The 16,748-nt window shown below is 39.7% G+C and overlaps 1 protein-coding gene across 10 annotated transcripts in view; it reads left to right on the forward strand.

Annotated features, from left to right (window-relative positions):
* The window catches only part of Rnf38 (ring finger protein 38), a 130,816-nt gene that overhangs the window by 96,107 nt on the left and 17,961 nt on the right, over positions 1-16,748 (forward strand). For all 10 annotated transcript variants that reach the window (XM_017801818.2, XM_008847712.3, XM_029570723.1 and 7 more), the window contains 7 exons: positions 1,908-2,101; positions 3,350-3,563; positions 6,612-6,779; positions 8,468-8,638; positions 11,888-12,049; positions 12,595-12,701; positions 15,806-15,890. In XM_017801818.2, coding sequence (XP_017657307.1) covers positions 1,995-2,101; positions 3,350-3,563; positions 6,612-6,779; positions 8,468-8,638; positions 11,888-12,049; positions 12,595-12,701; positions 15,806-15,890 — 1,014 coding nt within the window. In that variant the 5' untranslated portion in view covers positions 1,908-1,994. The remainder of the gene's footprint in view (positions 1-1,907; positions 2,102-3,349; positions 3,564-6,611; positions 6,780-8,467; positions 8,639-11,887; positions 12,050-12,594; positions 12,702-15,805; positions 15,891-16,748) is intronic.

Here is a 16,748-nt window from a genome sequence, read left to right on the forward strand (position 1 = left end):
TAAAAACAAGTGTATTTTAAGCCGAGTGTGGTAGAACACATCTTTAATCCTAGCAATTGAGAGGTAGAGGTAGGCAGAGATCTCTGTGACATCAAGATTAGCCTGACCTACATAGTGAGTTCCAGACCAGTTGGGGCTAGAAGGAGATACTGTCTCAAAAAAGTGTATCTTTCAGAGAAAATAGAAAATTCAGTGATGGAGAGAATCACAAAACATGGTTTCTTTTATATGTAATTTAGAAAGCTTTTTCAATTATAATGACAAAATTATACTAAGATTATTAAGATATTTCTAAGTGTAGGGGGTGGAATGACAGTTTGGGGTACCTCTCCTAACGAATTTGGAATGATCAAATTAACCAGTTAGCCATTTTTTGAAAAGAAAAATGTTTCATGTACCATAAGTTGGCCTTGAACTCACTGTGTAGCCAAGGATGACCTCAAACTCCTGATCTTCCCCCTTCACCTCCCAAGTGCTGCTGGGATTACAGTATAGATCCAACTCCATTTAGCAATTTGTTTGCTCCTACACATTTAAACAAAATCAGTTGGTGTTTTTTAAAATCTAACATTATAGAGGCTGGAGAGATGACTCAGTGGTTAAGAACGTTGGCTGTGCTTGCAGAAGACCTGGGTTTGGTCCTCAGCACCCAAATGATGCTAACAGTCCTATCATAACTCCAATTCCAGGGGATCCAATAACCTCTTCTGATCTCCACGGACATTGCTTGACATGAGTGCACTTACATACAGGCAAGCATAACACTCATACACTAAATAATTTTAATCTAACATTGTAGTATGTGGCCCTATATATTATTCTAAGGTTTTGATGTGTTTGTGTTCACAAGTATCAATTATTTTGTGACCAACCAATAGTACTCTAATGCCCAAATAATTAGAACTTGAAGTAGATTGGAGATGGGAAAGATGTTTTTTAAAAACCATATAGCCTTATCAGATTTTCAGCTAATTTAATTTTGACCATATTGGTGAAACTTAATTAGGAAATCAAAACGGGTGGGGAATAATCCTAGAGTTCATAATGCAGTTAAATGATCTTGTGAATTTTTAGCTACAAAGTCCATACTGTGACCTTTGAACATGTAGTGATACTCCCAAAGTGCTGTGACACTGTAATTAAGAACTGTTGATTTCAAGAACCTGGGGGCTGGAGAGGTGGTTCAGCACTGGCTGCTCTTGCAAAGGACGTAGATTTGGTTCCCAGCACCTAACGTGGCTGCCAACAACCATCTGTAACTCCAGTTCCAGAGGATCTGATGCCCTCTTCTGGCCTCCATGAGCATTACTTCGCTGCAGGTGGAATACTCATACACATGAGTTTGGGGGCTGGGGGGGGGTGGTTTTTGTCTTTCTGAGACAGTCTCCCTGCAGCCCCAGCTGGTCTGGAACTTACTATGTAGACCAGGCTGGCCTCAGTCTCACAGAGATCCACCTGCCTCTGCTGAGTGCTGGGATCAAAGGCATGCACCATGTCTGGAGTAGTTTTGGGTTTTTTTGTTTGTTTGTTTTTAATCTAGTACTACATAAAAGCTTATCGCACTGTTGTATACCTTACATTATCTGACATTTTATAGTGATTTTTGAAAGTGGTTTTTCACTTAATATGTACTATGTAGCTTTTTTCTTCTACTCTTAACCCCCACATTTTTTTTTTTTCTTTTTAATCTTTTTAAGACAGGGTCTTTGTATAGCCTCAACTGGCCTGGAATTCACTATACATACTATCACCACATTTTCTAAATTAGGGATTTGTAATTTAGATTGGTAGTGCATGTATATCACTTTACCATTTTATGGTAAATATATTTTTGAACACTTGTTACATATGTAGTAATGTAAAATCCTTAGGTTGTATTCAGTTGATCAATTTTGTTATGTTGGCAGAGTGAAGATAGTCCAAGTCCTAAGAGACAGCGCCTCTCTCATTCAGTCTTTGATTATACATCAGCATCACCAGCTCCCTCACCACCAATGCGACCATGGGAGATGACATCAAATAGGCAGCCCCCTTCAGTTCGACCAAACCAACATCACTTCTCAGGGGAACGATGCATCACACCTGCACGAAACAGAAGAAGGTTAGTTGATTACAATTTCTTTACTTTTCTTCTGTTGGTAGGCTTGTGAGTCTTTTTAATAACGGAAAGCTTTCATAAACACATCATATGCACGTGTATATTTTGTGCATAAAAATATTTTAAAATTGCGTAGGTTCCTATATTAGGTTATAAAAGTTTATTAAGCTCTAGGAATTGGCTAGGCAGTTAGGGTAAAAAGACCCCGAAGAAAAGTAGCCAGTTTCTTGGTTAAAAGTCAAGATGTCCTTGGGACTGTTAGCAACATACTCTGTTCCAAAGGCCAAAAATGTCAAAAGTATTTGGGAGCTTTTATCTAATCCTTAAAAGATTTTAGGGTTGCTTCTTCAGAGGGGGGAATGTTAGAGTAGCCAAAAGCCCCATAAAAATAAATAAATGAAAGAAGAAAAGAAAAAAGTGATAGGGAGATATGGGAAGTGTTGGGAGGGAGGAGTGGGCGTGGATTTGATCAAAACACCTTATATGCATGTACGAAATTCTCAAAAAAGTTTTTGTAAAAGTTAAAAGTTTATTAAGCTCATTAAGTAAAGAAATTGAAAGAAACTGCAGTGACTTATCTAATACCCACAAAGCCCTATATTCAATCCCTAATGGCGGGGGAGATTGGGGGGACCAGTCCACAATCCTGATTACTGAAAAATGCATTCTGCAGTTCATAAGAACTATCAAAAATCTTAGAAATGAGCTACGCTTACCTGTTCCATTCTTATTCTTCTATCTTCTAAGACAGCCAAGCACTTTTGCTCTTCACAAAACTATTATGAAAGAATGGCTGACAAAAACAAACGCACTTGCCAAGCGTGGTGGCGCATGCCTTTAATCCCAGCACTCGGGAGGCAGAGGCAGGCGGATCTCTGTGAGTTCAAGGCCAGTTTGGTCTGCATAGTGAGTTCCAGGACAGCTAGGGCTACAGGGAGACCCTGTCTCAAACAACAACGAAGTGATAACTCCTTATGGAACAATTCCATTAATAAATGTTGACATGAAGGTAATAGAAAAATCACCATTAGAGCAACACAGTAGCGATTTCTGCAGATCCATCCATGCATATTAGAAATTCATGCTAAAACTTGTATTTAAATTTGAGTTTTAGAGTTGATTGGGAACCATAGCAATTAATTATTCAGCTTAACTTAGCATATATTATTCATAGTTAACAGAGATAATAATAATCTTGGTGGATCACATTAGTAAACATAGTAATGACCTTCTTTTTGGCATTTGTTATAGTCCTCCTGTTAGGCGCCAGAGAGGAAGAAGGGATCGTCTGTCTCGACATAATTCCATTAGTCAAGATGAAAACTATCACCATCTCCCTTATGCACAGCAGCAAGCAATAGAGGAACCTCGAGCCTTCCACCCTCCGAATGTATCTCCCCGTCTGTTACATCCAGCTGCTCATCCACCCCAGCAAAATGCAGTCATGGTTGACATACATGATCAGGTACAATAGCACCATCCTCTTGTCTTAAACTCCTGCATAGAGTAGCTAATTGTTGCTGGTAAAATCCCTCACTACAGTCAGTTAGAGGATACATGTTGGTGATCATTATTTCTTTTTGAAGGTTCTATCTTACTAGTAAAAAAGATTTAAAAAAATAAATTGAGGGCTGGAGAGATGGGTCAGTGGTTAAGAGCACTGACTACTCTTGCAAAAATCCCAGCCGGGTTCAATTCCCAGAACCCACATGGCAGCTAACAACTGTCTGTAACTCCATTTCCAGGGGATATGACGCTCTCTTCTGATCTCCATGGGCATTGCACAACACAGGCGTACCTACCTATATGCAGGCATTACATTCATACACATACAATAAAAATAATGAAGAGGAAAATTGAGTTAAATCTTAGCAGATAAAATTATGTACTTAGGAAAGGAAGCAGATTCTGTCTTTTTAAAAATATTTTATTATTTTTATGTGTATGAGTGTATTATCTGCATGAATGTTGGTGCACCCATGTCATGCAGTGCCCACAGAGGTCAGAAGAGGATATCAAATTCCCTGGAACTGGAGTTATGGACAGTTGTTATCTGTTATGTGGGTGCTGGGACTCAAACCTGGATCCTCTGCAAGAGCAGCCAGAGCTTTTAACCATTGAGTCAGCTCTCCAGCCCCCAGATTCTATTTTTTAAAAATAGTAGGCATGGTTCCTAGGTTTCCAGATATATAAATTAATAAATTAGTATCTTACTATTAACACTCATTGATGTTGACGTGCAAAAAGAAAAAGATAACTTGCTGACAGAATACCAATATTTACAAATATTTATAAAAGAATTTTGAGTATCCAGTTTAATGAAGAATAATATGTGAGTGAATAATGTGAAGCTCAGTGGTAGAGCACCCTGGTTTGATCCCCAGGACAGTGAGGAAAAAATAGATCTTTATGAAGGAAAACTTTCTTAAAATGTAAGACTATAAAGAGAGTAATTTTGAAACAATAGTAAGTTAGTAAAATAAAAAATTTGATACCGATTAAAATTTGGGGGTATATTTGTTTAAGTAGAAAGTGAGCTGTGAGCAAACTATAGGTTATAGAAAAAGTCTTAAATGGCTAATAAGCTATGCTGAAAATATTTAATATTGCTAATCAGAAAAGCAAATTTAAATCAAGCTTGTCTAGTCTGATCATAAGCATACTTATAATGCAAATCTTCCTGAAGATTGAGTCTTCTTATGTTACTGTTTGAGTATGATTTACTTCTAGAGCCTTTGCAAGTGATTTGATGCCTTTAAAATTCTGAAATGTAGGGGCTGGAAAGATGGCTCAGTGGTTAAGAGTGCTGGCTGCTCTTGCAGAAGACCTGGGTTTGAATTCCAGCACTAACATGGTGATTTAAAAATCATCTAACTCCAGTTCTAAGGGAACCAACACCCTCTTCTGTCCTCCAGGGATGTTGCATGACATGGATGCACTTATATACATGCAGGCAGTATACTCATGCACATTAAATAAAATGAAATCAATCAATCAATCAATCAATCTGAAGTGTGCTGGACCTAGGCATAGTGGCACATACTTCAGTCCCAGCATTCAGAAGGCAGAGCCAGGCAGATCTCTATGAGATCGAGGCCAGCCTGGTCTACATACCAAGTTCCAGGTCAGCTGGGGCTGTCTCAAAAAAAAAAATGTATCTCTGCGTCTTTATTCAGTAATGCTTTGAGATAAATAAAGCTAATTTATAAAACAATATTATGATCTTTTATCATTTTTGTTTTTTATTTTCGTTTTTTGAAACAGGGTCTCCCTGTAGCCCCAGCTGGTTTGGACCAGGCTGATCTCAAACTGACAGAAGTCTGCCTGCCTCTGCCTCCTGAGTACTGGGACCAAAGCATATACCACTATGCCTGTTCCATAGTGATCTTTTTTATGGTTGTGTTGTATTGGTAAAAGAATAATGAACAACTTGAATATATTAAGTTAATGAGATTTTATTTTACATAACAAATCAAGTATGCGTTGAATGACATCCACAGTAATAAGTGAAAAAGGAAAGTTTGAGGGTACCTGCCATCTCATTTCTGTTAAGAAAGCCCCATGACAATTTATAGGTAATAAATTATTTACATAGGTTTGTATGCTCATGGAGAAACGAGAAGAATGTGTTATTAAAATTGTTTGCCTAAGGAAAGGCAGGTTGTGAGCATAGGATTGATTGATTACTTACAATGGGTACTAGTGATTGAATCCAGACCTTTAGGCAAGCACTCTTACACTGAACTATACCCCTGGCCCAAATTGAATTTTTTTATACCATTTCCATTGTTTGACTTGTAGTTGGAATTTTTTTGTATTGAATGTTTAAAAACACAAGTTTTATAGAAAAGATTTCTTTTTTAGAAGTTTTTTGTTCTACAATGTAGGGTAAAAGAGTTAACACAACAATGGATTATTCTCAAATCTTTTTTTGAGGAATGGCTTTAGCCCTAGTTTTGTGAGAATCCTGTATACTCTTAATTCAGTAAACTTTCCTGTACAAAGAGAATAAATATTCTGGTTGAAACTAATGGAGGAAGTCAGGTGTGATAACTCGTAATTACATCACTTGGGAGACAGAGGCGGGAGGAGTTCAAGCCTGGCTTTGGCTACATGAGACCCTGTCTCAAAGAAAGAAAGAAAATACTGAAGGAAATACATACACAGCCAAGTGGAGACTGTAATGTCCAAAACTTTTTTGAGACAGGTTCTCATGTAGCCCAGGCTGTCCTCCAATGGCCTTAAACTTCTGATCCTCTTGTCTCCATCTCCTAATGCTGAGATTACAGGTTTGAACTACCATGACTGATTTATGTGGTGCTGGGGATCAAATTCAGGGCCTCGTGCATGTTAAAGTACCCTACCTTTCTAGCTTCCCAAAGGTTCGTTCTTTCTTTCTTTCTTTCTTTCTTTCTTTCTTTCTTTCTTTCTTTCTTTCTTTCTTTCTTTCATCTTTTTTTTAAAATTAACATTTAATCTAAATAGCTAAAGCTTTGTTTTTCTTTCCTAAAAGCTCCATCAAGGAACAGTTCCTGTCTCCTATACCGTAACAACAGTGGCACCTCATGGGATTCCACTCTGCACAGGCCAGCACATCCCTGCTTGCAGTGCACAGCAGGTCCCAGGATGCTCTGTGGTTTTCAGTGGACAGCACCTGCCTGTCTGTAGTGTGCCTCCTCCAGTAAGTCTTTACCTTTATCCTCATTTGATCTTACTGTTTAGGGCACCAACCTGGTTTCTTAGTAATTCAGGAATCACCTGAATGGACAACTAACTAGCAAAATTTAAGATACTATCTTTGTAGCATCACTTCCAAGTAAAAAGATGAATCTGACTGTAATAAAAATCTTAATAATATAATTAGGGTAACCATAAAGTAAAGTTAGCTTTAAAATGTGGAATGTCATGGTAATTAAGACATTATAATTGTCTCATCAAATCATGTTACTTTCTATATAAAAACTGTTTCTAATCAAACCCTAATAAAGGTTGCCTTAGTCTCAGAAGCTGTTGTGTTCAGCAGTTGGTAATTTTAGCCCTTAAAGGGGCTTTAGTGGACACTCTGCAAATCTCAGGTAGTGAAATGTCATCCCCATTTTCTTCCTACTGGGTCTGGAAAGTTAAAAGACTTGCTTCCCATCATAGAGAGTTAGCATGAGAGCAGGGATTCAGACCTCCTTGTTTTTGCCTCTGAAGCTTATGCTTCATCATGAATCTTCTAGCCAACTTTCTTACTTAACAAATGAAGGTGGCTGAAATCCAGAGGCTCTCAGTACCTTAACTTAGGTAGTGTCTTCAAAGGAAGTGCCTTCAAATGAAGTACACAGAAAAACTGAAGTATAATTTTTGGGGGGGGGCAGGGTGTCTTTTTTTGAGATAGGGTCTCCCTGTAGCCCCAGCTGTCCTAGAACTCACTGTGTAGACCAGGCTGGCCTTGAATTCACAGAGATCCGCCTGCCTCCCGAGTGCTGGGATTAAAGGCGTGCTCCACCACGCCCGGCCCAAAGTATAATTTTAATCCCCTGGTCTACATGTCAGTTTAAAGCAAACATACATGCATCAGTACTAGTTAACAAATTAATTTACCCAAGCTTGTTTCTCAGGAACAGAACCATTCTGTTTAATTTATCAGCTGAAAGAGTATAGTGAAAGACTATAAAGCAGTTAACTGAGTTGTACTCAATACTGAAAAAGCAAAGTTTTCTTAGAGTAGTACAGTATCTGCTACATTGCAAACCAACTAGAAAGACATTTCCTTTTCTATATAACCGTCCCTCTTCTCATTTCATTTGTGTTAAAAAAATATATTATGGCTGGTAGGTGGAGAGATCACTCAACAGTGAAAGAGCACTGCCTGCTCTTGTAGAGGACCTGGGTTCAGTTCCCAGTGCCCACATGCTGGCTAACAGCTCCAGCTCCAAGGGATCTAACACCCTTTTCTGGCCTCCAGGGGCATTGCACACTGTAGTACACCTCATACATAAAATTAAAGTAAGTTTTAGCCAGGCGTGGTGGTGCACGCCTTTAATCCCAGCACTTGGGAGGCAGAGGCAGGTGGATCTTTGTGAGTTCAAGGACAGCTGGGGCTACAACGAGACCCTGTCTCAAAAAAAAGACCAAAAAAAAAAAAAAAATCAAAAGATATATATGTATATATGGGCTGATTTGGAAGAACTGTAAAACACAGACTAATTAGTTAACCAACTCCTACTGATAGATGCAAAAATACACTAGTACTTAATATAAGTTAAAGTTAGTAAGGTGTTTTTGTGAGTTTGGGGAGGTGTGGCAATGATTTTAGTCTCCTCCCTCCCCCCAAATGTATATTCTAATATTTCTAACCCCCCAAAATGATGGTTTCTCTTACAGATGCTTCAGGCATGTTCTGTTCAGCACTTCCCAGTACCATATGCTGCATTCCCGCCCCTCATTTCTAGTGATCCGTTTCTCATACATCCTCCTCACCTTTCTCCTCACCATCCTCCTCATCTGCCACCACCAGGCCAGTTTGTCCCTTTCCAGACACAGCAATCACGATCGGTACGTATCTCTACTCGTTTTCTAGTTCTCCTAGGATGGCTGCAGTAGGATGAGTGACTCAGTAAATGTAACTTTTATTACCATTTAAACACCATGATTTTGGTATTCTTACAGATGTTAAAAGAATTAGATGAGCAAGCATGGTAGTACATCACTTTAATCCCATCACCTGGGAGGCAGGGGCATGGAGATCTCTGTGAGATCAAGGGTAGCAGGTTCCAGACCAGGTTGGATTACAAAGAGACCTTTTCTGAAAAAAGAGACAAACAATAAAAAGAATTAAAGGGTGGGGCTGGAGAGATGGCTCAGCAGTTAAGAGCACTGCTCTTGCAGAGGGCAAAAGGGCCTGTGTTCGATTCCTAGCACCCATGTGGTGGCTAACAACCTTCCATAACTCGAGTTCCAGAGGGTCTGAATCCCTCTTTTGACCTCCATGGGCATAACATGGGTGCACTTGCATACACGCAGGCAATATACTCATATACATAAAATGAAAATAATAAATAAAATATTTTTAATTAAAGGAACCCATGGACATACGAATTAGTTTATACATACTTTGGGTTATCTAAATTTCTTTCATTTATTTTAGTGGGGGGGAATCTATTTTGAGACAGGGTCTCCCTGTAGCCCCAGCTGACCTGGAACTCACTGTGTAGACCAGTCTTCCCTTGAAACTCAAAGCATAGTCTGCTTCTACCTCCCCAGTGCTGGGATCAAAGGTGTGCACCACCACACCCAGCCGTAATTATCTAAATTTCATTGTTCTTCATGCATACAGTCTTCCAGGCAGTTAAAAGAGAAGAAAATTCTTACCTAGTTGTTGTTTTCCCCATTTTATGTATTTCTAAAGATTTATAAAAATGTATTGTTGGGGGCAGGGGTGTGATTTATGTGTGGGAGCACACGCCATGGCACCTGTATAGAGTTCAAATGACTACTGTGTGGAGTTGGCTGTCTTTTTCCATCTTTACATGTGTACTGGGAATTGAACTCATGTTGCCAGGCTTGCACAACAAGCACCTTAACTTGCTGAGCCCATCTCACCAGCCCTTTTCATAAATTTCTAAGTTGGAAAATGAAAATACTATAAAATTGTCAATACTTATTAGGATATTTTTATTCACTCAGGAAAAGTTTTGTTTCTTGTGTGTGTATGTGTTTCTGTGTTCATTCTGTAAGTATGCATGTGCCTCTGTGGAGGCCAGAAAGAGGGTATTGGACCCCTTGAAGCTGTAGTTGCAAGTGGTTGTGAGCCACCCAACATAGGTGCCAGGAACTAAGCTCTTGTCTAGCAAGTGCTCTTAACCTCTGAGTCATCTCTGCAGCCCCAAAGAACTTTTTGTGGGTGGGTGGATTGGTTGGTTGGTTTGAGGCAGGTTCTCATGTACCCCAAGTTCATCTCAAACTCTAAATTCTCCTGCCTCTGACAAGCATGCCCCACCACACACAGTTCATGTAGTGCTGGAGGTGAAACCCAGGGCTTCATGCATGCTAGGCAGAGCATTCTACCACTGAGCCATAGCCATGGCTCTTAGGAAAACTTTTAACTTTCATTTTTCTGAAGTCCTTTGCATTAATATCTGATGAAAGGCAAATGATAGTCTGTTAGCACAGTTAATTCTGTCTTGGGGCTGGAATGCAGCTGAGGGGGACATTATTTTGGGATGTTGTAAAAGCAGTTATGACAGATTTGTCTTAGAACTGCTTCTATAAAATTTTTCTTGGGTCAGGATAGTGTTTGTCCATGGATGGTCTCTTTGTTAGCTTCCATCTAAGAGTATGAGGTTCAAGCAAAATTTAGCTTTTTTTTTTGGTCTTTTTGAGACAGGGTTTCCCTGTAGCCCCAGTGGCTTAGAACTCACTGTGTAGACTAAGCTGGCCTCGAACTCAGATCTGCCTGCCTCTGCCTCCCAAGTGCTGGGCCTAAAGGCATGCACCACCACACCCTGCAGCTATCTTTTTTAAAATCTAACTTTGGAGTTGGGTCTACTGATTTGTGTAACCTACCATACTTCAAGTGAAAAGGAAAGGGTAGGGAAACAGTAACAAATAATAGATCAGTTGTACTTTGGTGTGGTTGTGGTGGTACATATCTGTAATACCAGCACTCACTTGACTGGTCTATATAGTGAGGCCTTCTCTTCCCTCGTCTCCTACCCACACTTAAAAAAAAAGTCCATACATTCATAAAGCTAAATTAGAACTTAGGTTCCCAGGTATTGTCATAGTGGCAGAAGTTATGATTTCTACAAAGCGTAAGTTTTACAAATTAAGGTATTAGTAGTTACTTATATCAAATAATGTGTAGCTATTCTGTAACTGAAGGAGGAAGCCAAGCTAACATGTAGAATTACATATGCACAAGAGAATTGAATTGCAAATACTAACACAAAAGTGTGTGCACAACTTTATAAGCAAGCCATATGATTCCCAGTAGCTAGACGTAAAAACAGCCCAAATGGCCACCACCTGATAAATGGATGCCTAGAGAATAATATGTCTTTATATTCAGCTATAAAAAGGAATGAAATTTGATACAGTCTACAAGATGGATGAACCTGGACAACATAGTACCCAAAAGAAGCTAGGAATAGGGCCACCTATTACATGGTCCCATTTTAAGAAAACAATTGCTATTGCGCATCAGTCCTTCTGCTCTCACCCCCAAGTACTGAAATGACAGGTGTGTGCTAACGTTCCCAGGCACAATACACTTTTGAAGTAAGCTATGAACATGTGTCAATTTTTTTTAGAATATTGAGGTTCAGACTAAGTAATTATCTAGAAGTCATGTGGCTGATTGGTGACGGTGCCAAGATTTTAATGTCAAAGCCAATAATCTGAGCTTCAGCGTAATGCCCACTGTACCTTATCCCATTTGCCCTTGCTTTTGTGTTAAAATACATACTGTGTTGTAGTCATCTGGGAGAAGTGTCAGAAAAGTCTTTGTTGATCAACATATCATGGCTGAACTAACAATTCTAACTTTCATGTAATTGACTTACTGTGATTTTTTTTCCCACTTTGAGAGATGGTTTGAGTAGTAAAAGGCATGTGTATTATCATAGATAATGGAAATGCTTAACATGTTACAAAGACTGGCTAAAATTAAAGGTAGCAAGTTTTATGTCCACCCATATCTTAGATGATACGAAAGTCAAAATAACCATGGCCTTGAAGACTTTTTATTGTTTTAACAAACCACTGGAAATATATTGACTTTGCTTTTTTCCTTCCATTCCACAGCCTCTGCAGAGGATAGAAAATGAAGTGGAGCTCTTAGGAGAGCATCTTCAAGTAGGCAGTTTTACCTACCCTGCTTCAGCCCATCCTCCAACATTACCTCCATCAGCTCCTTTGCAGTTCCTGACACATGACCCTTTGCATCAGGAGGTGTCTTTTGGAGTAGTAAGTTTTCATGTATTGTTAGATTAATTTGTTATAACTCTCAATGTGTTGAGAATTTCCAAATGTATCCATAAAAGCATTTGGGTATATATTTTATGCTAGTTGTAGCTATGTTGATATTAAGCAACATCTGGGCATGGTGCCATATTCCAATAATCCCAGCACTTAGGAAGTAGAGGCAAGAGGATTGCTACAAGTTCAAGGCTAGCCTGGTCTACATAGTGAGTTCCACACCAGTCAGGGCCACTTTAGCAAGACCATGTATTAAAAAACAAGTTGGGCTGACAAGGTGACTCAGAGGGTAAGGGTGCTTGCCATGCAAGCTTGGCAACCTAAGTTCCATTCTGAAACTCATGCAAGGAGTAAGAAAAGAGAACAAACTTCTCAGAGTTGTTCTCTGACTTCCACAAGCATGCACCCACACATATCATGCAAACACAATAACTATTTTTCTAAAATTTTTAAATTAAAAATGTGGCTTATTTAACAGAGTATTTGTAAATACAGAATAATCTTAAATTCTTTCAACCTTTTCCCTCCTACAGCCTTATCCTCCATTTATGCCTCGGAGACTCACAGGACGTAGTAGATATCGATCCCAGCAGCCAATACCACCTCCCCCTTACCATCCTAGCTTACTACCATATGTGTTGTAAGTTCCTTTTAAGTGAATTTTCTTAAGGTTCTTTCTTTTATGAGTACCCTCTCTGGTTTGTAACTTAGTGTGTGTTAAGATACTGCTTACACTTAATATTAAGTGGTTGTGAGGATGGAGAGCCAATTAAGGTTAAAAAAAAAAGTGCAGAGACATGGGAGAAGGAAAAAAAAATCTGAGACAAATTATTTAACAGATCACAAGGTGGAAAAGATTAAGTAAGGTATTTGCAACTTCTTAACTAGAATCCCTTTAAAAACTTTTTTACATTTATCATGTTGGGAAAGGGTAGCATACATGGCAGCCAGAGGACAACTTGGGAGAGTCAGTTTTCTCCACCGTGAAGCACTGAAATAGGCCAATTCCAGGGTGGTTTGTTAGACCTGTGTCTATTAGGGATGGTTTCTTCTGTCCCTCAAACCTTAGGGCTCTCATGATCTACATGACTCCTCAGAGTCTAAGCCATTATGTCAGTGCTAGCTAGCAAAAATGAAAGTGGGAAGTTGGATGTGGGCTGTACTGTAATTCTACAGCTCAAGAAGCAGAAATGGGAGGATTCATCCTTAAGTTCAAGAGCAGCCTGCTACAGAGTACCAAGCCATCCAGAGTTACATAACAAGACCCCCAATCTCAAAGAAATGAAGGAAAAAGGAAAGAAAAGGAGGCCCTCTGCACATGCTACTATTGCCTGTTTTGCATTGGCTGAAATTTAGTTACATGCCTATAATCACCTTCTAAGAAAGGTAGGAAATGTCATCTTTATATACTACAAGGCCATGTGCCTCTGTCACATTTAGTTTTCTGATAATTTTAGCAGATGTACACACTCCTACCTCCCTACCCTGTCTCTTTGTCTTAAAATTAGATAGTGTGATCTCCTAACTTTGTTCTTTTTCTTGGGGGGGGGGCGGGTTGAGACAGGGTCTCCCTGTAGCCCCAGCTGACCTGGAACTCGCTATGTAGACCAGGCTGGCCTCAAATCCACCTGCTTCTGCCTCCCAACTAAAGGCATGCGCCACCACACTCAGCAACTAACTTTGTTCTTAAATTGCTTCTATTTAGTATCTTTTGCATTTTCAGTTTTGGAAAAATGGCTCAGCAGTTAAGAGTACAGGCTACTCTTGTTAGACGACCCAGGTTTGGTTCCCAGCACCCACATGGCAGCTAACAACTGTTCATAACTCCAGCTCCAGGGGATCCAACACCTTCTTCTGACCTTCACAGGCATTGCATGAAATGGGTGCACTTACATACATGCAGGCAATACATTATACACATAAAATAAAAATAATAAATATTTTAGTATCTTTGTATTTCCATATAAAGTTTTAAAATCAAATGTTGGACATGGTGCTCACTCCTTTAAGCCAACACTGGAGACAGAGGCAGGTGGATCCCTGTGAAATAGAGGCAGCCTAGTCTAGTAAGTTCCAGACCAGTTGGGGCTACAGGGAGATCCTGCCTCAAAAAAGCAAAATGGACTGGAGAGATGATTCAGCAGTTAAGAGCACTAGCTGCTCTTGCAGAGGACCCAGGTTTGATTGCCAGCACCCTCATGGCGGCTAACAACTGTTTGTAACTCCAATTCCAGGGGAGCCGATGCCTTCTTCTGACCTAAATAAAATTTTATTTATTATTTTTAATCTTACATGTATGCGTGTATTGCCTGCTTGTAAATAAGCGCACCCATGTCATGCAATGCCCTTGGAGGACAGAAGAGGCTGTCGGATCCCCTGGAACTGGAGTTACATACAGTTGTTTATACACCATGTGGGTGCTGGGATTCGAACCCGGGTCTTCTGCAAGAACAGCCAGTGTTTTTAACCACTGAGCCATTTCTCCAACCCCATAAATAAAATATTTTTAAAAAGCAAAACATCTTCTGTAAATAAACTCCCACCCTGTGTTCTCTTAAAAAAAGAAAATGAAAGCCAGGCATGGTGGCACAGGCCTGTAGTCTCAGCACTTGGGAAGCAGAGGCAAGGCCTGGTCCACATAGTGAGTTCCAGGCCAGCTGGGGCTACAGGGAGACCCTGTTTCAAAAAGACTCCCCAAAAAAAGGAAAGAAAATGATAGGTGTTTCAAAAGATGGAAGAGAGGGATCTGACTAGACTGCAAGTGGATGGACTTGCACTGGGGAATGTCTGGGGATACTGACTTGATACAGTGGGCCTTAACACCCAGGACAGAGTATATGGGTTCCAGTGGTGGGGTTTGGGATGGTGCTGGTAGGGACAGGCCTATAAAGATGATTCAGATTTGAGATATTCTGTATAAAATACAACAAAATTTAATAAAAACAAATTTTAAAGGCAAAACAGCAACTAAAAATTCAGCGTTTAGTTTCTACTAAAAGAAAAAGACCAGTCATGGTGGCACATCCCTTTAATCCCAGCCCTTAGGAGGCAGAGGCAAGATCTCTGAGTTCAAAGCCAGCCTGGTCAACATAGCAAGTTCCAAGCCAGCTGGGGCTAAAGGGAGACCCTGTCTCAAAAGACCAAAAAAAAAAGAAATGAAAAGCTTTGTTTGTCTATAGGTCAAATTGGAAGAATATTGATAACTGTATTAAGTCCTTTAGTCTGTTTATATCATATATTACTATATTACTATTTATACTAGCAATTTTTATTGTGTAGACCTTACATATGTTTTATTAAATTTATCCTTAAATTTAAATTTTAATTACCTTTTATTTACTCACAGAAAGAGAGAGAGAGTATGTGTACACAAATGTGTATGTGTGAGTACACGGGTGCCCCGGACCAAATGTGGCAGTCAAGGCAGCTTGGGGGGGTCAGTTTTTTCCTTCCACCAAGCAGGGTCCAAGGATCAAACTCAGGTTATCAGGGTTGGCAATAAGCACCTTTACCTGCTGAGCCATCTCTCCAGCCCCCACATTTACCTTTTTATTGTAATGTGGATGGTATGTTTTTACTCTTCACTTTTATCTGTTGATAGTAAAGTCAGTGCCTTTAAAGTGTTACCACTAATAGACATTCTTCATCCATTTAGTCATCTGTGTAGTTCTGGCCTTTGTCCTCTGTCCTGTTCGTTGCATTAATATGTTAGCATCAGTGCTGCCATGGTTGTTTCCTTTGTAGATCAATGCTTCCAGTGCCGCCTGCAGTGGGCCCAACTTTCAGCTTTGAGTTGGATGTGGAAGATGGAGAAGTAGAAAATTATGAGGTTAGTAAGATGAACTATAAATTAATTTGAAAAGTATTGTGTACAAGTGTCCTACACGTCAACATAATTAAAACATTTATTAGGTTAATTTTGTGTTTTAAGAAGTGGGTGTATTGAGCTGGGTATGGTGGCATGTGCCTTTAATCTCAGCCCTTGGGGGCTGAGATCTCTGTGAGTTCGAGGCCAGCCTGGTCTACATAGCAGGTTCCAGGCCAGCTGGAGCTACAGGGAGACCCTGTCTCAAAAAGCCCCCCTTTTGCCCCCAAAAGAAATGGATCTATCCTAACACGTTAGCACCCTTAGTGTATTAGGACTTGTGCCTCATTGCCGAAGCAGTGGATAGGCCCGCCATTCAGGTTGCAATTCCAGGGAGAGAATGCAAATGGTGAGACAGTGGTGAGTTGGGATGTTGGGAAAAGATTAATGGAAACAAAGTGGTTTGAACTCGATCTTGAAGGCAAGGAAGTACTGGGCATTGTTAAATATAGGAAATAGTCTGTGACTAAAGTGAAAGGGAGAAATTGATCCTGCTGTGGTGGCACATGCCTGTGATGTCAGCTCTTAATAGTTGGAAGCAGCAGGATAGCAAGTTTGAGGCCAGCCTGGGCTACATGGTAAGACCTTTATTTAGTAAGGAATTTGTGGCATAGTATTGAATGCCTATTATCCCAGCACTCAGGAATCTGAGTCAGAAAGATCTTGGGTAAAGATCATCCTAAGCTGTGTAAAAAAAACATTGCCTTTTAAAAAAGATAAATTAATTGTAGGTTTAGCAAGCAGTTAGTAATTTAAAATTTGAGAGAGAGGAGTAAACATAATTGTAACATTGACATATCAAATACTTTAAAATCTACAGAT

This window comes from Nannospalax galili, unplaced genomic scaffold (genome assembly GCF_000622305.1).
Source record: "Nannospalax galili isolate Female #2095 unplaced genomic scaffold, S.galili_v1.0 scaffold263, whole genome shotgun sequence".
Taxonomy (NCBI): Eukaryota; Metazoa; Chordata; class Mammalia; order Rodentia; family Spalacidae; genus Nannospalax; species Nannospalax galili.